At 40.7% G+C, this 25,551-nt stretch overlaps 1 protein-coding gene across 2 annotated transcripts; it reads right to left on the reverse strand.

Moving 5' to 3' along the window:
* Window positions 1-73: 73 nt before the first annotated feature.
* Window positions 74-24,081, reverse strand: wsb2 (WD repeat and SOCS box containing 2). Of its 2 annotated transcripts, none has more exons than XM_070887702.1 (9): window positions 23,758-24,081; window positions 22,398-22,569; window positions 18,023-18,255; window positions 11,402-11,533; window positions 8,398-8,498; window positions 6,548-6,720; window positions 3,993-4,106; window positions 2,167-2,274; window positions 74-1,776 (listed from the first exon to the last, which is right to left on the reverse strand). In XM_070887702.1, exons 1-9 carry the CDS (start codon window positions 23,792-23,794, stop codon window positions 1,614-1,616), a joined length of 1,233 nt encoding a protein of 410 aa, XP_070743803.1. In that variant the 5' UTR covers window positions 23,795-24,081; the 3' UTR covers window positions 74-1,613. The 2 variants fall into 2 exon arrangements, with proteins under 2 accessions (XP_070743803.1, XP_070743802.1); XM_070887701.1 differs by having other exon boundaries at window positions 22,398-22,572.
* Window positions 24,082-25,551: the final 1,470 nt, after the last annotated feature.

The following is a 25,551-nucleotide window of genomic DNA, read 5'->3' on the forward strand; positions in this document are numbered from 1 at the left end:
TTGAACAAAGATTCCACACCTCTGCTTAGCACACTGGCAACTGGAGAGTTTTAAACATGCATTTAAAGCAAACTTTTTAAATTAAGTTTTTATTTCTAAAAGTCAGACAAGATGTACAAGTACTGAAAATATGTACAAAATTTCATATTCTATTAAATATAATGAAAATACAGGTTTGCACAGAAACTATTCAAGCCTTCTCCAGAGGAGACATTTTGCATTTGTTAAATCAAATTGGAGGAAAACACATTTTGTTGCAGTAACAAAAACACAATTGTGTGGATGTCAAATAGTTGCAAATGATTTTTAGCCCAAAATGTGTGACACCATGTTCAAAGTAATTCCATTCAATGGAAGTCTATAATAGAACATATAATTGACCTGCAAACCTATTGATACAAAACAAAAAAGTGCACAGACCTACCCCAGTTTAGTACCAGATTGAAGGAAGATTTTTCAGAATTTTGCTTGCTTCTCCTTTTTGTTTTTAAAGTCGTTTGTATTCAGTCTAAATGTTTCTTTTCTACATCTCATAAAATATCTGTCACTTGAAATTCAACAGTGCAGCAGGGATTAAAACTAGTGCATGTGGAAAAGAAAAGTGCCTAGTTATAAAGGCAGACTGTGGTACAGGTGCGATGGGCTGAAAGATCTGCTTCTGTACTATTAAAATTCGATGCTTCTTGGAAAACAGAAGTAGTACTGATCCAAAGAGAAAAGATGAAAAATTTAAAAGGGGACAGTGAGGAAATACAAACAGAAAGGAAGGAACATTGACCAGATACAAGAAATACTTTAAAACTGAAGAAAGTGGTTACAGTCAGCAGTTGCAAAGAGATTCCAACCAACCATCGAGAAGAATTAAAAAGGTAAATCTAGAATATTTCTTTAAACCACAGGCAGGATAAGGTACAAACTAGTAAAAAGGTAAATTTAGGACTCAGTTTTTCAGAGTAATCAACACATCTAATGGAATCCATAAAGTAGAGGGTAACAACTGAAGTGATTTTAAAAAAACAATTAGATACTGAATGGGGGGACTGTCAGGTCTTTCTGGATGGATGGATAAATGAATTAACAGGCCAAATGGCCTTCCTCATGTGCAATTATGAGCCACACAACTGTTCTTGTAGATGCAAAACATTTGTTCCCCAAATAAAGTGGCGATGAGAAAGGGTACTATAACATCTGTGGGTTTTGTTTCCCTAAATAACTAAGTTTCATAATTAAATGACAAAACATTTCAACCTTCAGCCTGTTAGTCCTTTTGAATACAATTGAAATCCCTGTGTAGAGCGTGAACGGTAATATTTTGGTCCTTTTGATAGGTCACATTACTCTGTTCACAATGTGGAAAGTTCCAATGGTATGCAAAAGATTGATTCTTACAGAGCTCTCAATTTTTTATTGAATATAGGTAAAGTAAGTTTTAGATATGTGAAAGGCTCTTTTTGATGACCCAACTCTTACTGTAGCATAGCTATAGATGTTTTTAAATCACAAATCATTAAATACTCATCCAAATAAATTTTGGTAAAAATACTATTCATCGTCTGATATAACGGAAAGGAGATTTTCCTTCCATTCTTTTATTTTACCCCTGCAAGTGTAAACTAGAACGTCTTATAAACCAAAAACTGTTTTATCTTCTTTGGAATTGGCAACAACATAACTTGGTGGGTCGACATCACACGGCGCAGAGCATTGCGACAAATGTGTTGCAGAGTTGGCAGGACCCTAGATACTGTCCAGAACGTAACATGACCATCTCTTGTCCTGGAATAGTAGGGGGGGGGGGGGGGGGAGGAGGAAGTATAAGTTAAAAATTAGTTTGCATAAATATGAATAACTGCAGAAGTAATATTAGTTTAATATTTTGTCAGTCACTTTTTTCATTAATTCAGTGCCTTGACAGACAGGTGATCATTGTCTGCCGTTGCTGCTCTAATCAGCTGCGATGCGGTATGAGGAAGTCCCAAATCTGTGCCTCCCAACATGACAGCTGAGATTTGGGTCTCACCATTGGAAATCACCAATCCCCTATTAAAAATACTCACCATTTTGGTTAGTGTAAATAATCAATTTTAATAGTCAAACATATACACTAAAATCATACAGAGCAGCAGTTAAACTCTTGTGCAATATCGAACCACAAAGCATCCTTACCCTGTAGCCAATACACCACCATGTGGAGAGAATGTACAACAGAGTCCATTAGCTAGAGGGGCAACAGATATTGGCCTTTGTAATTCCAAGCACCAAATTCTCAGCAATCTAGACACAAAAATACATTTATTACAAATTGTTCATTTGAACAAAGAAAGACTGGCTTTTAACTCAAGTTGCACAAAAAATTGTGAAAGCTGTGGCTCAGTTGGTAGCACTTTTGCTTGAGAGTCAGATGGTTCTTGGTTCACGTCCCACTCCAGAGACCTGAGCTTGAAAAACTAGACTGTCACTCCATGCAGTACTGAGGGAGCGCTGCACTGTCTTTCAGATGAGACGTTAAACCGAGGCCGTCTGCTGTCTTAGGTGGATGTAAAAGATCCCATGGCACTATTTTGAAGAGCCAGGGAAGTTCTCCCCAGTGTCCTGGCCAATATTTATCCCTCAATCAACCTCACTAAAACAGATTATTTGGTCATTTTCATATTGCTGTTTGTGGAAGCATGCTGTGCGCAAATTGTCTGCCTCATTTCCCATATTGATGACTTGGATGAAGGGACCGAGTGTAATGTAGCCAAATTTGCTGATGATACAAAGATAAGTGGGAAAGCAAGTTGAGGAGGATGCAAAGAATCTGCAATGGGATATAGATGGTCTTAAGTGAGTGGGGAAAAAAATTGGCAGATGGAGTATAATGTGGGAAAATGTGAGATAGAAAAAATAAAAAAAATGCAAATATTATTAAATGGGGAGAGATTACAAAATGCTGCAGTACAGAGATATCTAGGGGTCCTTGTACATGAAACACAAAGTTAGCATGCAGATACAGCAAGTAATTAGGAAGGTAAATGGAATGTTGGCCTTTATTGCAAGGAGGATGGAGTATAAAAGTAGGGAAGTCCTGCTACAACTCTACAGGGCATTGGTGAGACCACACCTGGAGTACTGTGTACAGTTTTGGTATCCTTATTTAAGGAAGGATATACTTGCATTGCAGTTGAGAAGGTTCACGAGGTTGATTCCCGAGATGAAGGGGTTGTCCTATGAAGAAAGGTTGGGCCTATACTCATTGGAGTTTAGAAGAATGAGAGGTGATCTATTGAAATGTATAAGATTCTGAGAGGGCTTGACAGGGTAGATGCAGAGAGAATGTTTCCCCTCATGGGGTAATCTAGAACTAGGGGGCATAGTTTCAGAATAAGGGATCGTCCATTTACAATGGAAATGGAGGAGGAATTTCTTCTCTGAGGGTCATGAATCTTTGGAATTCTCTACCCCCGAGAGCTGTGGAGGCTGGGTCATTGAATATATTTAAGGTGGTGATAGACAGATTTTTGAACAATAAGGGAGTCAAGGGTTATGGGGAGCGGGCAGCGAAGTGAAGTCGAGGCCAAAATCAGATTAGCCATGATCTTATTGAATGGCAGAGCAGGCTCGAGGGGCCAAATGGCCTGCTCCTATTTCTTATGTTCTTAGTACAGTAGCGACTACACTTAAAGTACTTCATTGGCTGTAAAGCGCTTTGGGATATCCTGAGGTCATGAATGGCGCTACATAAATGCAAGTCTTTTTTCCTAAAAATGGAAGCACAGTAGTCATAAAGCAAATCCCATCTAATATAAACTAATGGTAGATTATAAATCTAATCAAATTTAATTACAGCAATCTGAATAGCAGTACCTGAAAACGTTAAACTATGTTAAGACTACATTTTTTAATATTAACTTCTATAGTAACCAAGACGTTGTAGAAAACTTATGTTCAGATTGAGACATTGATAAATATTGCAATGTAAACTATTTTTTTTTTTTTAAAAAGTATCTCACCCATCATCTGCCACTGAGGTAACATTTAGTCCCTCTTGGGAGAAGGAGATCGCTCGTACAAATCCAGTACTAAAGCCACCGTCAACATCCAGAGAAGCAGCTGGCGAACAGTGCCTGCAGTACAAGACCTTTACATGAACAGCTTATTCTGGTTTGTAACCAAGGACTTTTAAAATCAACTGGTTTCTACAGATATATTTTCAGGATCGGTGAAAAATCCATACATTTAAATGATTTCTTTCTGAATTAATGAGGGGAAAACTGCTGAAATTTCCCATTTTACCAGAAATCAGGTCCAGAGATAACCACGAATCACATCTGTAATGTCAGAGCACCCCTTGAAGAGCTTTGATAATGACTACAAAATGGATTCACTGCCTACTACAATAATCACAATATACTGTTTATAGTGAATACTGCTGAGAGTGCTACTTTAAATATTTAATTGTAGCATTTAACATTTTGTAGTGCACGGTCCATCCACAAAATACTAAATGTATTGTTAGATCACCCATTTTCTCTTGGACACCTCCTCTGGCCCCATCTATTGTTTCCATGTTTGTCCAATTATCAGTTCTTTTTGCCTTGCACAATCAATCCTTTTATTCATTTAATCACTCCTGCCCTCCACCCCATCAAGACCTTTCCATTTTGTTCTTTTCCTGCCCCCTTTCCCCTAACTCTGTACTTGCATGAAAGCTGTTTATCGCCAACATTGTCCAGTTCTGATGAAAGGTCACTGACCTGAAATGTTAACGCTGTTTGTCTCTGCCCAGAATCTGTCTGAGCTGCTGAGTGTTTGCAACATTTTGGGTTTTAATTTCACATTTCCAGTATTTTGCTTTTGCATAAGTGTTGTACTGCTAACATAGCTTGACAAAATTTTGTGATCGTGGAGGCTTATATTACATGACTGTTGGAACTGCCATTAAGGTTATAAAAGTGGTGATTGTGAACAGTGTAAATTATTATGGAATGGAATTTAGCTTAACTATGCTCAATTAACCTTTTGCTTCTTTTGTTTTAAATTTCATAGAATGGTTACAGCACAGGAGGCCATTCGGCTCGTCAAGCCCGTGATGGCTCTATGCAAAAGCACTCCAGCTAGTCCCACTCCCCCACCCTTTCCCAGTAGCCCTGCAAATATTTTTCCATCAGGAACTTATCCAATTTTCTTTTGAAAGCCACAATTGAATCTGCCTCCCCCACCCTTTCAGGCAGTGCATTCCAGATCCTAACCACTCGCTGTGTAAAAAGGTTTTTTCTCCTCTCCCCTTTCGTTCTTCTGCCAATCACCTTAAATCTGTGTCCTCTGGTTCTCAGCCCTTCTGCCAATGGGAACAGTTTCTCTCTCTCTCTACTCTGTCCAGACCCCTCATGATTTTGAACACCTCGATCAAATCTCCTCTCAACCTTCTCTGCTCTGAGGAGAACCACCCCAGCTTCTCCAATCTATCCACGTAACTGAAGTCCCTCATCCCTGGAACCATTCTCGTAAATCTTTTCTGCATCCTCTCCAAGGCCTTCACATCCTTCCTAAAATGCAGTGCCCAGAATTGGACACATGCTCAAATTGAGGCCAAACCAGTGTTTTATAAACGTTCATCATAACTTCAACAATTTGTGCACGTATCCATGCTGCCACTGTCCCTTTTATTCCATGGGCTTCAACTTTTCTGGCAAGCCTATTATGTGGCATTTTATCAAAAACCTTTTGGAAGTCCATTTACACCACATCAACTGCATTACCCTCATCAACCTTCTCCATTATCACATCAAAAAACTCAATCAAGTTAGTTAAACACGATTTGCCTTTAACAAATCAGTGCTGGCTTTCCTTAATTAATCCACACTTGTCCTAGTGACTGCTAATTTTGTACCGGATTATCGTTTCTAAAAGCTTCCCCACTACCGAGGTTAAACTGACTGGTCTGTAGTTGCTGGGTTTATCTTTACATCCTTTTTTGAACAAGGGTGCAACACTTGCAATTTTCCAGCCCTCTGGCACCACCCCCGTATCCAAGGAGGATTGGAAGATTGTGGCAGGTACCTCCGCAATTTCAACCCTTACCTTCCTCAGCATCCCATCTCATCCGGTCCTGGTGACTTATCCACTTTTAAGTACAGCCAGTTTTTCTAGTACCTCCTCTTGATCAATTTTTATCCCATCCAGTATCTCAGCTACCTCCTCTTTCATTATGACTTTGGGAGCATCTTCTTCATTGGTAAAGACAGTTTAGTGAAGTTCAAGCCAAAAACTGATTTTCACAACATAATACTATGGTAATCATTTTTAAACAAGATACCCCAGAGTTATTCAAGATTTCTGGGAGTGAGTTGAAAGCAATTGATAAATTAGTTTTTCCACTAACATCAAATTTATATCTGAATAGAGAGTCAAAGATTAAATTCACTCATTGCACAGATATACCAAGATGTTAGGATTAAGATTTAATGTTCACCCTAATAGGTCAATTTCATTCTGTACACCACATGAGAAAACACTTGCTACGTAACAATGCAAAAACAAATTTGGCCGTTAAATGCTCCTTTACCTCAGTTTCATCAGGCTTTCTCCAGTGTGTGGGTCCCACACAATTACATGCATGTCATATGATGCAGTAGCGAGTAATGCTCCATCGGGGGAAAACTCACATGATACTACATCGCCGCCATGTCCTTCTAGTTTCTGAATCACTGTGTAGGAAACCGTGCTCCACAGCAGCACCTGCAATCACAATGCAGCTGAACTTTTCAACAATTTCTTAATGCCATACACAAGTCAAGTGCCAAACCTGAAGCAGAATTTATACAGAGTTAGATAGCAGGCACATAGTTTAAAATTTGGACCAAAACTATAATTAGGATAGATTTTCCAAGTCCTTGCAAGTAGTGAGTACCTTTGAGCACACATCAGAAACTCCTGGGCTTATTGCCCTTACCAGGATGCAGAGTGTAAACGTTCATGCTGCCATCACCCCAGTTAGACTGATGTTTGATACTGGAAGAAACTACTGCGATTCATCTCCCTTCGCACACATAAACAGGCCCAATTCTGTGCTGTAAACACACCAGGACATGAACCAATACATCCGTAGTAAAAGGACAGATGCTGTAACTATTTTGGAGCCAAGGCAACATAAACAGGTTACATGTTTGATTCAAATCAGTTTCCAAGTTGCCTTCTCATTGATAGTGACAAAATCTTCTCAAGACATGCAGTAACTAATATGACAGCTTGCATTTATATGACATCGTTGACATAGGAAAACACCCCAAGGCACTTGAGAGCAACAATCCGACTAAAGGAGATATTAGGAGGGGTGACGAAAAGCTTGGTCAAAGAGTTAGGCTTTACAGAGGGTCTTGACGAGACAAGAGGGAGGTGGATGCATATACAGAATAGCAGCATGTGAATACGTCAAAGAACAAAACTAGATCTGTGAATGCACCCTGCACAGGTCCTGCAGTGTAAATGGAACCACTCTCTGAAATCAGAGCATGCATCTTAAAAGGAAGCCAAGGGAAGGTGTAAACAAGGATACTGGTTCTGATGTCTAATCCGTGATCTGAGGAGTTTGTATTGAATTCCTGGGAGGCTGCCATGCCAAGCCTTCCTATTAAGGGAACACAATGCAGCCGGGTCATTAAATTCACTATTTCTCAATTCTAACTGATGGCCTTCACAATTCCAGACAATTTGGCTATTCCAGAAATGTTAGGGCAGAGAAAACAATATGGAAAGAAAGACAAGGAACCAGAAGAAAAGGGTACCTAATGGAGAGAAATAAAGAACAAATGCAAAAATAAAATCAGGTACAACCCCCAAATGGCCAAGAAATGGGTTGACAGTCTTGCTGAACTTTATGCCGGAATGCTTGCTTCCTTTGGTTGAAAACAGAAGCAGAGATTAATCTAATGGGTGCAGCATGAAAAGATCACATGGTTTCTGGTTGAACAGTCATAAATGACAGGCTCATTTGACCTTTCCCACCAGAGAGAGATTACAAACTTCATTTACGAATTGCAACTGCACCTAAAACATGAGTAATCTACTTTGATCAGAAGGGTGTAAGTTTTCCAAACATCCCACATATCTTAGTAATGGTTATTTATGGCCTGAAACTGGGTGTGTAAGAAGAGATTGTGAACATTTATGTACTGGGAGTTAACTTCCAGAATTGCTTATAATATTCAATAGAACAGCCTATAATTCTTTCATAAATATTAAGGAATTTTAATAAAGCTATTTTTAAAATGTCACTAATGTATAAAATTCAATAGCAGCTTGGTTTCTAGCAAATAGAGTCACTTTTTCAACTATCTACATCATATGTAAAATAAATGTTTCTTGTCCGAAAGGCTCATACTGATTTGACCTTTACTGTTAAGGTTGGAAACTTACAGTCTTTCCTCCTCCCACAGAACAAAGCATGCTCGAGTCAGGAGAGACAGCACAACAATAAACCCAATGGCTGTGACCATTTAATATATGCAGCAGTTTACCTGTAGGAGGATAGAGAGAGAAAAAAGTAGCAATGTATTATACTAAATCAATCCTCGGCATATACATGACATCACAGTTATGATAATGAGTTGTGCAGTACTCTCAGAAGTGGCAAAGAACCAGACTGAGGAGCACCCAAATATGAGAACTATTTCCCATGACTGAAAGAATGCCAGGAATTCCAATCGAGAGATGGTGTCTATTCAACAAGTGCAACTTTTGTTTCTGAATTATCCCATGCAGTGAGTTATTAAATATGATTCAGGTATTTTCGGAAGGCAGTAAATTCTCTAACTGACTAGTTCATTAAAATATTGAACAAGTTTCTAAAAAGAAAGCACCTTTTGATAATCAGAATAGCACAAAAAATAGCAAGACTCCTCAATCAGTTGTTAACATTAATTAACAGCATTGCAGAATAATAGCATCCAATAACATCTTGAAGGTGTGACTAATTATTTTGCTACACTGATATTTTACATCTACAAAATGAAAGTTGGTTAGAACGATTGTACTTTTAATTTAAATGTGCTTCATTCACCACTATTTCTAATGTGTCTTTCTCTCCACTATGTCTGCTGCTTATGCTACTTATGATCCAGTCACTAATGGGTGTGCAAGAGTGTCCCAAAATGATTTATCCTTTGATTTCCTCTCCTCCTCGGTGCAGAAGCACTTCCCTGCGACTGTGCAGCCACAATCAGGGTATTTATCGACACTAGTTTGCTTCCACCACTCTGTCACATAATATATTGGATGAGCAATATTCTGTACAACAAACAAATATAAAGTAGGCACAAGAGGGGCAAAGAGAGCTTTAGAATAGGTTAGCTGCCAACATAAAAGGGTCTTTTATAAACACATAGTAAAAAGGTAGTCAAAAGAAGAATGGAGCCCTATTAAGGACAAAAAAGATCTTGTGGAGGCAGAGGGCATGGTTGAGGTACTAAACAAATACTTTGGATCAGTGTTCACTAGAGAAGAGGAAGTAGTGGGAATATTGGATAGGGTAAAAATAGAAGAGGAAGCATTTTAAAGATTGGTAGTATTTATAATTGTAAGGTCATCCGGTCTGGATGGAATGCATCCTAGGTTAGAAGGGTGGAAATTGTAGAGGATCTGGCCACAATCTTCCAATCCTCCCGAGATATTGGGGTGGTGCCAGAGGACTGGAGGATTGAAAATGCTACACTCCTGTTTAAAAAAAAAAAAGGGGAGGGGAACAAACCCAGCAATTACAGGCCAGTCAGCCTAATGTTGATGGCGGGGAAACTTTTAAAGACAATAATCCAGGAAAAAAAATTAATTGACATTTGGAAAATTACAGGCTAATAAATGAAAGTCAACATGGATTTGTTAAAGACAAATTGTGTTTGACTAACCTGATGGAGTTTTGAGATCGCAGTAACAGAGCTGATGAGGATTGTGCAGTTGATGTTGGGTATATGGACTTTCAAAAGGCATTTAATAAAGCACCACATAATAAACTGGTTAGCAACATTAAAGCCCATGGAATTAAAGGGACCATGGCAACATATGAAATTGGCTAAGGGACAGAGAGCAGTAGTGAATCTTTGTTTTTCAGACTGGAGGGAAGTATGCACTGGTGTCCTCCAGGGGTCAGTATGACCGCTGCTGTTTTTGATGTATATTAATGATCTGGACTTGGGAATACGGGGCATAATTTCAAAGTTTTCAGATGAGACAAAACTCAAATGTAGTAAACAACGAGTTGGATAGTAACAGACTTGAGGAGGACAAAGACAGACTGGTGAAATGGGCAGACACATGGCAGATGGAATTTAATGCAGAGAAGTGTGAAGTAATACATTTTGGTAGGAAGAGGGGAAATATAAATTAAATAGTACAATTTTAAAGGGGGTGCAGGAACACCTGGGGGTGTACGTGCACAGATTTTTGAAGGTGGTAAGGCAAGTTGAGGAGACCATTAAAAAAAGACAGAAGGGATCTTTGGCTTATTAATAGAGGCACAGTATATAAAAGCAAGGAAGTTATGTTAAACCTAAACTGGTTAGGCCTCAAGCTGGAGTAGTGTGTTCAATTCTGGGCACCGCACTGGAGGATGTAAAGGCCTTAGAGAGCGTGCAGAGATTTAATAGAATGGTACCACTGATGAGGGACTTCAGTTATCTGGAGGGACCAGAGAAGCTGGGGTTGTTCTCCTTAGAACAGAGAAAGTTAAGAGGAGGTGAGATAGAGGTTTTAAATGTCGAACAGTTTTGATAGAGTAAAGAGAAACTGTTTCTAGTGGCATAAGAGTCAGTCAAAGAGCTGGCATAGACACGATGGGGCGAATGGTCTCCTCCTTTGCTGTATCATTATGATTCTAAGAAAATTCTCATATGGTTCATTAAGCCTGCTCCTTCCATTGACAGTGTATAATCCATCATGGACTCTACCTCACCCATATAATCTGTGTAGGCAGAGTGCTGCATAAATACTTCCCGATAATATAAGGGGAATCAACAAAAACTCCTGAATTCCCATCTGGCGCTATCACCACACTCAATTTCATTGAGCCTATACTGATTTTACACTACTATGTTAAAGAGTGCAATTCAGAGTGCCGTTCTATCCTCATGAATCACACATTACACTAATACTGCAGTATCAGCAAGCTAACAAAATTGTGAGTTGAAAATCCACTCTCACAACTCTACAATTCAACCCTGAATTGTTGCCCTCCACAGACGACTTGAAGAAATTGTCAATCTGAAGTGGTCTTGTTGGAGGTTTGTTCCACACATCCACTGCTTTCTATGGGGAAAAAAGTTTCTTCTAATCTTTGTTTTATAATGCAAGTTAAATAGCCTATCAATACTTCAAGTTTTATTTTTAAGAATATAGACAGAAAATTACATGTGCTTTATTCCCCACTTACCATCCTGTTTTAGGTCCCATACTCGCAAAGTTTTGTCTCGTGATGCAGAGACCAGCATGAAGTTTTCATTGGAGATAAAAGCAAAACTTCTCACCACAGACTGATGTCCTTTTAAATTGAAGAGAAGGTGTGCTGTAACAGAAATAGGAAACTTTAAACGGCACGGTAGAAAATGGTGCTTTCCATCAAGTATGGGCACATGAAACATTCATTGGTTCAGTCTCTGGAGTGTCGGCTTCCTGATCTCACCCAAGTGGCCTTTCTTCTTGCAAGTCCACAAATTGAATGTTGGAAAATACCCAACTACACAGTAGGCATCACAACCAAGACCAATCCTGCCCTAATCCTAAACATACACTTGGCAGGAAGAGTCACTGAGATAGCAATGAGGAGGAGCAACCCTCACTGATATTTGTCCCTTTGGCCCAAGTTATCTGTAGTACCCCAATTGAAACCGGAGATCAGTTAACTCAAGGGATCAATCCCATGACCTTCCTGGTCTGAAGGAGTCAGTTCCAGACTTTAAAAAAAAGTTGTAAAGTGGAATATTTGTAACTGGGTTGAAATACGCTTGATGCTCCTGGAATCTGCCCATATATAAATTTATCTAAATAGTTTACTTTGGTACTGGCCCAACACTGTTTATGCCTCTGGCTGCCACCAACATTTCTCAGTTACAATTAAGTCGCAACAGAAACATGTTCCTACATGTTGCACTTTTTAATGATCATGATTGAGGTAAGCTTCGGTACTTAGCAGCACTTTAGCACTATAGATCAATGAAGGAGAACCAATACTATTTGTTTGTGGAAGTCATAAAAGCAGAAACGGCTAATATTGAAACAATCTGATTGTTAGCGTGAAAACCATTAAAACCTGTAACTGGTTGTCAAATGAGACTATCAGCGCTCTCAAAGATTAAACAGTTAAAAACAAATTTGCATCTTACAGTTTTTGATGTCTGAATGCATTGGTATTTTCATTTTATTTTTATTTAAACATTTTTTTAAAAATGTTGTTGACAGCAATGGTTTGGAACAGCGGCTGGACCCAACAATAGGAATGAGCTGAATTAGCATGTACCATTATTAATGCCCCAATTTTATTATGAAATGACTACTTCCTTTGCTGCCAAATTATCCAATTTATACTGGAAGCCAACATTCTACAATGTGCAGTTAGTACAGGTCACCTTTGTCACTATGAATCTTCCCAGAGTCTTCGCCATGCCAGCAATAGCAGACCGAAAGCAAGAGCCTCTGGCAGCAGCGATTTACCTTTGCACCGTCAGCACTCGGAGGCAGCCAGAAAAATGACCCAAGCGTCTGAGCCTTTGACAGAACTAGTGGCTGGTTTGAGTTACAGGGTCACACCTCTGATGAAGCAACACTGTAAACTAAATGGCTGCAAATTGCAAGCTCACAAAAACAAACAACTATTGACCAATGTTAACTTAGCACCCTCACACTATCGATGGCATTCTTTTCAACCGGTTCCCATCATTAGCATTCATTTATAAACAAAAACTTAATAAAACAAAAACAAAAAAAATCGGCTAATCATAATTTTGAATTTTTTTTTAATGAAATACGCAAGGGGCACCAATCCTTATTCTCCATTTAAAAACTGGATACCTTTCACCGGGGAATTGCAATTGCAGACATGAATCTATGACCTCATACTCTGTGCTTTAGTACACTGAAGCACAATCCACTTCACTGCCCTCCACTCCTTTGTTGTAGATTCCACATTTGAAAATGATCTCTACATACAATTATTTTCCCCCAAAAATAATGCAAATGATGTCATGAAGTCAATTCATCTCTTACAGGCTAAAATATAAAATAGCAACAGGACACAGACCAGTATGGAAGAGCAACAACAAGAGATTGTTTGCGACTTGGGATTCATAAAAGGTCTGTAGTGTTGTACCATGCTAGAGGAAATATTTAAACCAGCATCAGAAATTCTGAAAACAGCAAAAGGCTCTTTGTCCCAAAACACACCATCTTTCAAACAGATCTCAATCCTATTGCATCCATCTATCCATTCAATCCAGAAACACAGCTACAAAAAAGATACAATATAAATGCAAGTCTTCTTAGTGAAATAATGCAAGGCAGTGACTGCTGCCAACCAAGTTGAAGTAGTTGCACATGCACAGTACAAGTGTTTTTTCGATCATTCACTCCGCGACTCTCAGGCTCTGGGGGAAAAAAAGCCGGGAAGGGAGCGGGTCTTCGGGACTGTAGGAAAAAAAGCTGGGAAAGGAGCGGATTCTGAGAGAAAAAGCCAGGAAGGGAGCGGCCTCTGAAAAAAAAAAAGCCAGGAAGAAAGCAGGCTCTGGAAAAAAAGCAGAAATATCATCACGGTCAGCTTCTGCGCAGCTTTCAGTCATTGGCAGCAGTCACACCGATAATGCAATGCTTTACCCCCCCCCCCACTAAAAAGAGCCATAAACATCAGAATTATTACACAGTACAGATCACTTTACACAAGAGTTTGCACATAATTCCCTTCAAAAAAAAATTCTCTGAACACAAGTTCCTATCTATCTAAGCAGGCCCTTGTGTACAACCAAAACATGGAACTTTTCTCCTTCCTAGTTTGCATACACATCGTAAAAACTATGTTCAGCCAAACAAATTCATGTCAAACAGCAGATACAAGGAATATTTAACCGTCAGCAAAATCTTAAAATAAAACATGCAAATTTATCAATTAGGACATAATCCAGAAATGCGAGAGAAGTCTTAAGGCGTTTTTAAAAAAATGCTCTACACACTGGGGTGAAGTTTTCACTGGTAACAACACAATCTGGAGGAACCAGCACAAAATAGTCGGGGAATTTTAAACGTGAGTTACGCCCAAAACCATTTATATTCGTGTTTTCCATGATCTTTTGTATTCATTCAAGCTTCAAATTGCCTGAATCATGCCCCACCCACAAAACTGGCCACGCCCCCAGGTCAAAATTGCATGATTCCGCCAATTACACCGACGCGGGAAGACTCTTAAAATTGCGTTAATTTTCTTAAGCACAAGGGCACTAGTAGGTAAGTTTTTAAAGTTTTTACGTATCAAAAAATAGTTTATTTTACTAAGAAACTGACTCATGTACGCCAATGAAATTATTAAATGGTTCAGTAGTTTCTTTAAAGTCATCTTCAGCGATTTTAATTTAGGCTACTCACAGATTGAAGACGGGACAGTTATTATCGCTGTTAAACCCATTGTCACCTGTATTAATAAAACTGTGCTAGGTTACCACTCAAATACATCAGGGAATACTTTGAACACGAGCGTTTCTTTTTATTCATTTTAAAATAAACTGCCCAATTGTGATTATGCAGATGAATTTTAGCAGAAAATTGGAGCCTAACGATTTCAATTTCAAGCGCATTGAGAGCACAATTTCCTGATTGTGCCCAAAGCGGAAAATCAACCACACTGATTTTAAAGGAGAAGGTTAACAATGAATACTTTCAATAATGGCCCAGAAATTCCGGCCTCCCCGGGTCCATACGGAGTGTGTACGGACCTGGGAAAGCATCACAAAAGCCGTTTTTCAGCATATAATGCACATGTGCTGAAAACCGACTTTTCCGATCTGTCAAGATCCAGCTTGACAGATAACCCGCATATCGGGAGCGAGGACATTTGCAAGGGCAAGATTGCAGTATTTACCCATATCTTGCCCAACAAATGTCCTCAAAACTCTGTCGTCTGATAAAAGCAGGTGCATAGCCTACTTTTACAGGCACAAGTTTTAAAACACATTTAAAACATAAAAAAAAACAAGCATTTTATTTTTAAAAACCCTGCCCACGATGTTAAATTTATTTTAAACCAGAATTAATAAAACGTTTTAAAAACTCAGAAAAAATTTTTTTCTCTAAAGTTATTTATTAATTAAAATTAATTGAAATTAAAGTTATGTGAGGTGTGTTTTTTTATTTTTTATTGGGTGTTATTGTGTTTGGGTTTCTTTTTCTCAATAGCAATGAGAACTCGTAGATACGGAGTTCCCATTGCTAACAATTGAGAATAGTTTACCTGATGGGTTGAGCGATCACACGTGTCTGCATCTTCTGCGTGGGAACCTGGAGGACGGGAGCGCGCTTCGCAGCGCGGGAAGAGGCCTCGCCACCGGAATCCCACGCTCCTCCGGGACCGCCAGGTACTTGTGGAAAAATTCTTCGGTCGGAGGCATTCGTCCGAAAGAAACCTCCGACCGGAATTTCAGGGCCAATGTATTAGCAACCTTCACCCCAAATACAAGTATGGGTTCGAAGTTTTACTTTTAAAAAAAAATGCACTACTGTAGCACGATACCTGAAATTTTCACATTTTTCCTCCATCATGAGGACCACAACTCAGGGCATCCAAGTCGCGTAAAGAAAGAACATAGGGAGCCAGTTGTAATGTATTTGCTTCATAGGTTCTTTGCTTAAGAATTCATAGCAACACATTGCTATTAAGAGCTAGTTGGTCTTTAAGTAAAAGGTTTAACAATCACACTACTCATTACCAGTCCATCCACCTGCCTCATCGTGAATACCCCAAACCCAACTGGCTGGGGTTTTATTGAGTCTTGTGAACATTACGTGACTCCCAACTCAACAGCTCTACAAACCTGTGAGCTTATTCACAAGTGCATACATTACATTAATGTGCAAAGTTAAAGCACATGGGATTGGGGGTAGTGTGCTGACATGGATTGAGAACTGGTTGTCAGACAGGAAGCAAAGAGTAGGAGTAAATGGGGACTTTTCAGAATGGCAGGCAGTGACTAGTGGGGTACCCAAGGTTCTGTGCTGGGGCCCCAGCTGTTTACACTGTACATTAATGATTTAGACGAGGGGATTAAATGTAGCATCTCCAAATTTGCGGATGACACTAAGTTGGGTGGCAGTGTGAGCTGCGAGGAGGATGCTATGAGGCTGCAGAGCGACTTGGATAGGTTAGGTGAGTGGGCAAATGCGTGGCAGATGAAGTATAATGTGGATAAATGTGAGGTTATCCACTTTGGTGGTAAAAACAGAGAGACAGACTATTATCTGAATGGTGACAGATTAGGAAAAGGGGAGGTGCAACGAGACCTGGGTGTCATGGTACATTAGTCATTGAAGGTTGGCATGCAGGTACAGCAGGCGGTTAAGAAAGCAAATGGCATGTTGGCCTTCATAGCGAGGGGATTTGAGTACAGGGGCAGGGAGGTGTTGCTACAGTTGTACAGGGCCTTGGTGAGGCCACACCTGGAGTATTGTGTACAGTTTTGGTCTCCTAACCCGAGGAATGACATTCTTGCTATTGAGGGAGTGCAGCGAAGGTTCACCAGACTGATTCCCGGGATGGCGGGACTGACCTATCAAGAAAGACTGGATCAACTGGGCTTGTATTCACTGGAGTTCAGAAGAATGAGAGGGGACCTCATAGAAACGTTTAAAATTCTGATGGGTTTAGACAGGTTAGATGCAGGAAGAATGTTCCCAATGTTGGGGAAGTCCAGAACCAGGGGTCACAGTCTAAGGATAAGGGGTAAGCCATTTAGGACCGAGATGAGGAGAAACTTCTTCATCCAGAGAGTGGTGAACCTGTGGAATTCTCGATCACAGAAAGTTGTTGAGACCAATTCACTAAATATATTCAAAAAGGAGTTAGATGAAGTCCTTACTACTAGGGGGATCAAGGGGTATGGCGAGAAAGCAGGAATGGGGTACTGAAGTTGCATGTTCAGCCATGAACTCATTGAATGGGAGTGCAGGCTAGAAGGGCCGAATGGCCTACTCCTGCACCTATTTTCTATGTTTCTATGACATAAGCTGAGCAAGTAGCTCCATAGGAAATTGCACCAATCAGCATCCTTTCCTGTCCTGGACCCGTCCCGAGAGCTGGCCACAGCAGGATCCTTGAGGCATCAGCCAAGTACTGCTTGGCACCCCTCATATTTAACTCCTCACTAATTCATTGCTCCTTTGCTATTCCTTCATTTACACAGGGAAAAATTCAAGATTTCAGAGTGAAACTTGTTCCTACCTGTATAAATAAAAACGATAAAAATGAATCAGCATTGATATCCGAAAGGTGTTCCCAGCTCCCACAATAACTGAGCAAGTTTATCCATTGAGAGCCTGAGCCATACAGGAAAATCGCAGAATCTACCAAGTTAACTGATCTGAGTCAGGACAGTAATTGGAGTGCTACAATTAGCCATTAGTGTCCTTAGGTTAGCAAGGGGAAAATCAATCAGTCAGAATTTCCACACATGATCACTATACAGCAACCCCTGTTAGAAACATGTGTGTGAATAGTGGGCGAAGACAGGATCAGACTTGGCTGTGAAGTAGCCTAGAATTGTATTCACTGTCAACACTCCCATGACACGGCTCAGACACATATAATGGGCAATCAGACATAGCATTGGAGAGAGATTTGCACCCCTGAATCCATAACCACAGCAAGAGGTTAATATATTGAGGAGGGGAGAGGAAAAAATTGATGATCAAAAGTGCGGTTTCAATGTTGTTTAAAGGTTGCAGATTCTCCAAGTGACAGTGATGTTCTCTCTGCGCAATGACTGCACTGGCCCATGTAAAGGGATACCTCAAGATATTTTACCAGTAGGCACTTCCCACAATTTGATTTCTCCATTGGCGAGACCTGTGGCAAGGATTGTCCCCGAGAACGGAAAAGTGCACGTGTGTTGATTCTCTGATGACTGACTTCCATTCTCAGATGGAGACGCTCCAAATGATAATCCCCACACCGTTTGACCGCAGTCGATGATCTTTTCTCCGCACTGGCTCTTTGCCCTTCCATCTACTTTAAAGTGATGTGTATTTTTATAACTTCTGTGAAAGAAGCAAAAAGGGACAAAACATTAGCAGAGAAAGAATTCACTGAAGATATGCTAATAATTTTATGTTCAAAAACCGCCATCTGTGCATACACAAAACTATGATCCACTGGCTGACAACTTGAACTGGAGCCTCGCAGTTAATCCACAATTCATCATTTTGAAGTGCCAACTAATATATGATACTTATTTTTAAAACCAAAGAAAACGAGCAGCCCAGGTTTCAAGGGCAATTTTTAAAGAAAGTTTTATTCACGATCATCGTGGAATCCATTACGAATTTAATTGCAGTTTTTAAACTGATAATGTAAAATGTACATAGAATTAGCCAGATTATACAGCACAGAAACACGCCATTCAGCCCAACCATAGAATCATAGAAATTTATGGCACAGGAGGCTATTCGGCCCATTGTGTCTCTGCTGGCTGAAAAATAGTTATCCAGCCCAATCCCTTTCCAGCTCTTGGCCCATAGCCATGTAGGTTACGGTACTTCAAATGAAGTACTTTTTAAAATGTGATGAGGGGTTCTGCCTCTACCACCCTTCTAGACTCCCACCACCCTCTGGGTGAAAAAAGTTATCAACTCCTCTCTAATGCTTCTACCAATTACTTTAAATCTATGCCTCTGGTTATTGACCTTTCTGCCAAGGGAAATAGTTCCTTCCTATCCACTCTATCTAGGTTCCTCATCATTTTATACACCTCAATCAAGTCTCCCATTCGCCAAAGAAAACCCCAATCTTTCCTCACAGTAAAAATTCTCCAGTCCTGGCAACATCCTTGTAAACCTACTCTGTACCCTCTCCAGTGCAATCACATCTTTCCTGTAATATGGTGACCAGAACTGTACGCAGTACTCTAGCTGTGTCCTAACTAATGTTTTATACAGTTCAAGCATAACCTTCCTGCTCTTATATTCTATGCCCCAGTCAATACTACCTGTCCTGCTACCTCAGGGATCTGTGAACATGCACTCCAAGGTCCCTCTGTTCCTCTACCCTCCTCAATATCTTACCGTTTATTGTGTATTCCTCTCTCTGATTAGCTCTCTCCAAATGCATTACCTCACACTTCTACAGATTGAATTCCATTTGCCACTTTACTGCCCAGTTCATTGATATCTTCCTGCAGTCCACAGCTTTCTTCCTCACCATCACCCACACGCCCAATTTTTGTATCAACTGCAAATTTCTTAATCAACCCCACCCTCCAGATTGAAGTCTAAATCATTTATACCACAAAAAGCAAGGGACCTAGTACTGAGCCCTGCAGAACTCCACTGGAAGCAGCCACCCTGTCAGAAAAACACCTATCGACCATTACCCTTCGCTTCTTGCCTGAGCCAATTTTGGATCCAACTTGCCACTTTCCCTTAGATCCCATGGGCTTTTATTTTTTCTGACCAGTCTGCCATATGGGACCTTGTCAAACACCTTGTTAAAATCCATGTTGATTACATCAAATGCACTCTCTCCTCAAAAAACTCAATCAAGTTAGTCAGACACAACCTTCCCTTAACAAATCCACGCTGATGATCCTTGATTAATCTGTGCCTTTTGTTTCCCTATTTGATTTCTTGGTGACTACCTTATATTGATGGCCTTTAGTTTTGCTCTTCCCCACAAATAGAAATACTCTCTGTATCTACTCTATCGAAACCTTTCAGAATTGTAAAGAGCTCTATTAGGTCACCCTCTCAGCCTTCCTCCCAGCCTGTTAATCCTTTCCTGATACCACTCAGTTCTACACCACAATGCATTTACTGACATGAGAAATGCAGCCTTCAGCAGGAACAAAGTAGCATTTCTATCCTAAAAAATACAGTTTGTAGAGCCTTAACAACTTAATAGTTCAGTTGATTAAAACACTGATTAGCTGGGCCATCCTGACTAGGAGCATCCAAGGTTCAAACTCGAGTCCATGGGGAGTTAGCAGATCTCAGCTGTGGTGGTAGTAGAGGTATTACTGTTCATGTCAGCACCTTGGGTTACCGCTGAGAAAATTAGCCCGAGTTCCTACCCCTGATCAACATCCAGCGATACTTGCTGGGATGTGCATGTCCCGATGGTGAATGAGGATAACTCGTGAGCCTCTGGGATCTTCTCCATGGTAAAATAGCACACTGACTAGCCTTAAAGTAAAGAATAGCCACTTGAGTTAGGAGCCAGTAGCCATGGACTCATACCCCAAGCAAGGAGTTAATCATCTTTGGTACAGAAGGAAAATTGGTAGAAGCAGCAAAAGAAGTAAAATTGGATGAATTACACAATGGTGAAGAACTCTGGCATTACAATCAGGCTCCACCTCCACTAGGGAGGCGAAATATCATCCACGATTCCTGATCGCTATTCAGCAACCTCTGCTGGAATGTGCGTTTGTGGGGACTGGGTCAGACTAGGACATGCTGGCCAATGATCAAATAGCATGGAAACATTTACTGTCTAGGCTCAAATGGAATGGACATTTGAATGAATTACCAGATAGCAATAAGGAGATAATATCTTCAGGAACAACAGAAGGGAGGGACGGAGAGAAAATTGGTAGAATTATTGAGGGTCTCAACATCAGTATTATTTTGAAAAATGATTACGTTAAATAGATTTCTGATCAACCTCAACATGACGTGCTTCTGTTCATTTGTTGAGAATACTTTTGTTTGAACAGTGCTTGCCTATAACAGCATCTGGGAGGAACACAGTCCTGGAGACTGAGCACTGCCCTGGAGAGCGAGAGGAAGTGAAATACAATCAGAGAACAGGCCTGCGAGTTCCTCGGGCCTGGCTTAAAAAGGGCAGGGATTGGGCTGTGACCCAGTCATGCTGTGGCTTTAATCCTAAGAAACGGACATTCAAATTTCCTCTGGGGGCAGGTAGTAGTTACATCCGTCCATTTAAAGCATGAAAAGGAGCCGGAAATGGCAGGATGGCATCATCTGTTGGAATTCCCACTGGTCCCACCTTCTGCATCCCTAACATACTGGATGCCAGCAAGATACTGTCGACACCTGCTTTACACCAGCAAAAATGAGGGATTGTTCAAAACCAGGATCATGGCCTGAAACATGTAAAAAATGATCAGAGGGACTAAATCAGCTCATTTTGTAGGTAAGCAGCAATCCAACACCACATTTCCCTCATCTGCCCACTAAGCGGGCACCCAAAATGCACCAATATTGGTGCAGGCACTCACCGACCTTACAGAAATTGCCTGACCTCAAGATCTCTTGTGGGCTCTGGTATTTTGGTCACCTGTGGGACATGATTCCCATGATTATAGCGGCAGTGCTGGATCGCAGGTTTTTGGGCCAATCATGAACCGAAGAGCAATCTGCCATTTTAACTGCGTATCTTAATTCACCACCTTCCTTCTGTCAAGATCTGAACAAGTGATCTCGATGGAGCAGAACTGGGCTGCTGACAAAGTAACAAATAACAACCAACATTTAATTATTCTTCAGGGGAGCTGATGCCAAACTCATTTGAAATTATAGAAACATTTTGCTGCTGCAACAAGCAATATGGGCATATTTAGAAAACTTAAAAGGGCATTCCTTGGGAAAGAATTACCTCCTTAAAATCAGAACATCTTTTGATAGTCATTGCAGTTATATTAAACCATAAATACCTTGCTAACATTTCTTTCCATTATACTTTTCAGGTATATACCAAAGAAAAGATGTTTGACAATTATTTCTTGATAGCTTTATGTTTTGATCCTTTTGTATTTAAGCAGTGTATGCTTTGCAGAAAGCGATGCACAAGTATCAGCAAAATGTTATCAAGCCATCCACAGCTGCTATGTCACAATAGCTAAATGACATTTTTCAATTATTTTCTTAAATTTTCTTGGTGTAAAAGGTTGCATTATGCTTCTTTTGCTTATTGTATTGTGCTCGTCTTTACTCCCATGCCTGTTTTATTGAACCGATATGTGAGACACCAAATTATCTGCCTCGATTATCTGAATATTTCTATCAACTGGTGGGGGGGGGGGGTCGGAGGGACTCCATCATGGAGATTTCAGTGCAACAATCGAAAGAAAATTATAGCAGAGAAAAGCTCGAGAATTTCTAAGAATAATAATCAGTCACCAAAACTCGTCTAGATTCCTTAAAGACTGAATTTGCAAACTTACATTTTGTGATCTTCAAGTGGCCAAGGAACCAACCTCACAATATTGTGTCCCTGTGACCAGGCAAAGTATGAGCCATCGGGGGAAAATGCCACACCCCACGTCTCACAGCCAGATTTACAATCTAATTCACGAGATCTGTTGGGTATGAGCTTTGCGACCAAGACAGACTCAGCTGCTGTAAAAGAAATACAAAGAATTGTGCTGCATATAACATAACACCATCCCTCATTAAAATGTCCCCTATAACCAGCAGTACCATCATATTGCCTCTTCACCCATTAAAACCCACATATTTTCAGATGATATTTATACCTTTAAAAGTATTTTCTTACTTTTATATCTTTAGCCTTAATCAACCACATTGCCCTTGTAATTCTTCCAGGTGTTTCAATTGTAGCTGGGGTCTTTAATTAAAAAAAGGTAGTCATTATTTTCCCATCCCCATGTTAATGTGGGAAGTGAAACTCAATTATCTCTTGTTCTCAAGCTTAGCTTAACATTAAAATCACTAATTTTTATTTGATCACATTTGCTTTTTAACTGTGAGTTCCTCATGCTTCCTTAGTCACAAGGCAAAATTACACATCAGTGTCAAACCCTTGTGACTCAGTGAGACGCCACTCAGATCTTGTGTTCCCTCAATTTCTGTCAAGAGGGCTTTTAGTGGTGGGGCATGAAGCTCTTCCCATTTCAATCACCCAGTGTCAGTATTGAGCACTCCCACACAAATATAGCACAGCGAGATGCAAGAGTAAAACAACCTCGACTCTTTCCAACAAGGTGCGTCAGTCCCAACTTTAGAAGAGCATTACTACTGCCCCAGTTTGACTTTAAAAAAATTCCAAACTCATTTCACCCTTACAGAGCCACGTAAAAAAAAATTGGGGCCCTGTGCACCAAATACATTTGTTCCCTCCCCCATCCATTAATACACAAATAAATATTCAACTTGTAAACTTAAGCAACTTAACCTGGCTCAGTGACAGCACCCACGCCTTGTTGTGGGTTCAAGTCCCACTCCAGAGACTTGAATGCACATAATCTAGGCTGAAACTCCAGTACAGTAGCGAAGGAGTGTTGCACTGTTGGAGCTGTTTCCAACGCGATTGGTGCCATTGTCTCATGTGTTTCACAAATACTTCTTAAAGCAAGGGCAGTGTCCCTTTAGAGTGAAACACCTGCTGTTATTTACCTCTTGTACTTTGCAATCCAAGTCACACCGAGACTCAAATGACGCAACTATTTAGAATTGAAAGCCTGGATGTGTTTAAACCTTGTAACGATTGTTGTTCAAGCTTACAGCGTGAACGAGGAATTCTGACGTGACTCCCAGAAACTTGTCCTTGCAGTGTTCACTGACCTGCGCTCTGACGGCTGCAATCTGTATATTCGTCCATCAGTGAAGCAGACAGCTGCTGGGCTGCGTCCTCGGGAAAATAACCAACGGTGAATCTACTTTTTGTTTTGGTTTCGACGCAGCTTGAAATCTTCTTCCTTTCTCCAATCCATTCGGATTTTTTTTCTTATACTTACAAGTGTAAGTTTACAGGCTGGTTCATCACCAGTGAGTATCTGGTGTGCAGCCTTTACCTGTGTGTGTTTGGAACCTCTGGGCTCAGGTTACATTGCACAAGCTGCTACTCCCAGAGCGCAGCACAGGATCAGCGCAGCGCCGCCCCGACCCTCCCTGTAACCAGCTGAGCAGCGCCACGTGACATCACACTGGAGCGCCCCCTGGCTGTAGGGAAGGCAATTACCCCACACACCCCCCCCCAAAAAAAACACACGTCCCCTGTGCCCTGAAAATTAAAACAAACTCTTTATTATTTAAATAGCACCTTTCAGCCAATTCATTACTTTTTGAAATGTATCGCTATTGTCCACACTCCTGATCCTGATCTTTGGGCACCTTGTGCGGAGAGGAGTGGGCAGGTTGGAGGGCCTCCTTGTCGGACTGCTTCTGGGCATGGCCAAGGTGGCCATCAACCGGTCCAGGCAGGGGGCGGTCGAGGGGGTCGTTCAGCCCGACTGCCTGCCTCTCTTCCGCAGTTACATCCGAGTCAGGGTGCCCCTGGAGATGGAGCACACGGTGTCCACCGGAATGCTCGCGGCCTTCCGCGAGAGGTGGGCGCCGGAGGGACTGGAGTGCATCATCACCCCCAGCAACCAAATTTTAATTTGAACCATGTTGTTAAAAGTACAGTTGTTTAATTTGTCGGTTTTAGTGCCCCTTTCATAAGGGGGTACATGATTTAAATTTAAAGTTGATTTACAGGTACAACAAAATAGTTGTAGTTGCTGTTGCTGGTGCCAGTCTTGGCTCAGTGGTAGCACTCCCACCTAGAAGATCTTAGGTTCAAGTCCCACTCGAGACTTGCACGCAAAATCTGGTCTGACACTCCAGCGCAGCACTGAGGGAGTGCCGTCTATTGGATGACATGTTAAAGCGAGGCCCCGTCTTCCCTCAGGTGGACGTAAAAGATCTTTGGGCAGCATTTGAAGAAGAGTAAGGGTGGTTCTCCCTAGTGTCCTAGCAAATGTTTATCTCTCAACCAACATTGCTTAAAAAAAATCTGGTCATTATCTTGTTGCTGTTTGTGGAACCTTGCTGTGCACAAAGTGGCTGCTGCAGTTCCTACATTATAACTCCCTTCTTCAAATAATGCAATAGCATCTTTTGCACCCACCTAACCAAGCAAACTTGGTTCAACATCTCTTCCAAAGACAATCTTCCATGGACAGTCATCAGTACTGGATAAAATCTGCCCAGTTCATCTATTATTATGTCTTGCATCTAGCCTCGACCCATCATACCGCAAAGCTTCACACTTGGTCACATGCACGGATTGGCTAAAGTATGATTTTTTTTAAATACCAACAAATCACAACTCAATAGATACCCCAAGTGCCAATCAACAGGTTGTTCTTGTCATATCTTCATACTCTTCTTGGAGGTCAGGGTGAAGGTGTGGAAGGATTTGCAGGCTTATTAACAGACTGACAGGCCACAGTTTGAAGGCTCTTTTCATGGCCATAACCATCTTTATATCATCCGATAGGGTGGATCGACCTATGCAGCAGAAGAGTTTTATGGGCTCCCACAACCCATACAATGATGGGACAATGGGCATCCATTGGGCATCAACCCAGAATT

The sequence above is a fragment of the Pristiophorus japonicus genome, chromosome 8 (assembly GCF_044704955.1).
Source record: "Pristiophorus japonicus isolate sPriJap1 chromosome 8, sPriJap1.hap1, whole genome shotgun sequence".
Classification (NCBI taxonomy): domain Eukaryota; kingdom Metazoa; phylum Chordata; class Chondrichthyes; family Pristiophoridae; genus Pristiophorus; species Pristiophorus japonicus.

Excerpts from the sequence above, each read along its gene's own strand:
- wsb2 (XM_070887701.1), bottom strand. The coding sequence starts at position 23,794 with ATGGACGAATATACAGATTGCAGCCGTCAGAGCGCAG. Across the intron at positions 8,499-11,401 it reads ATGGGACCTAAAACAGGATG|GTAAACTGCTGCATATATTA; the intron begins GTAAGTGGGGAA and ends ATCCTCCTACAG. Across the intron at positions 6,721-8,397 it reads CTGTGGGAGGAGGAAAGACT|GTGCTGCTGTGGAGCACGGT; the intron begins GTAAGTTTCCAA and ends TTGTGATTGCAG.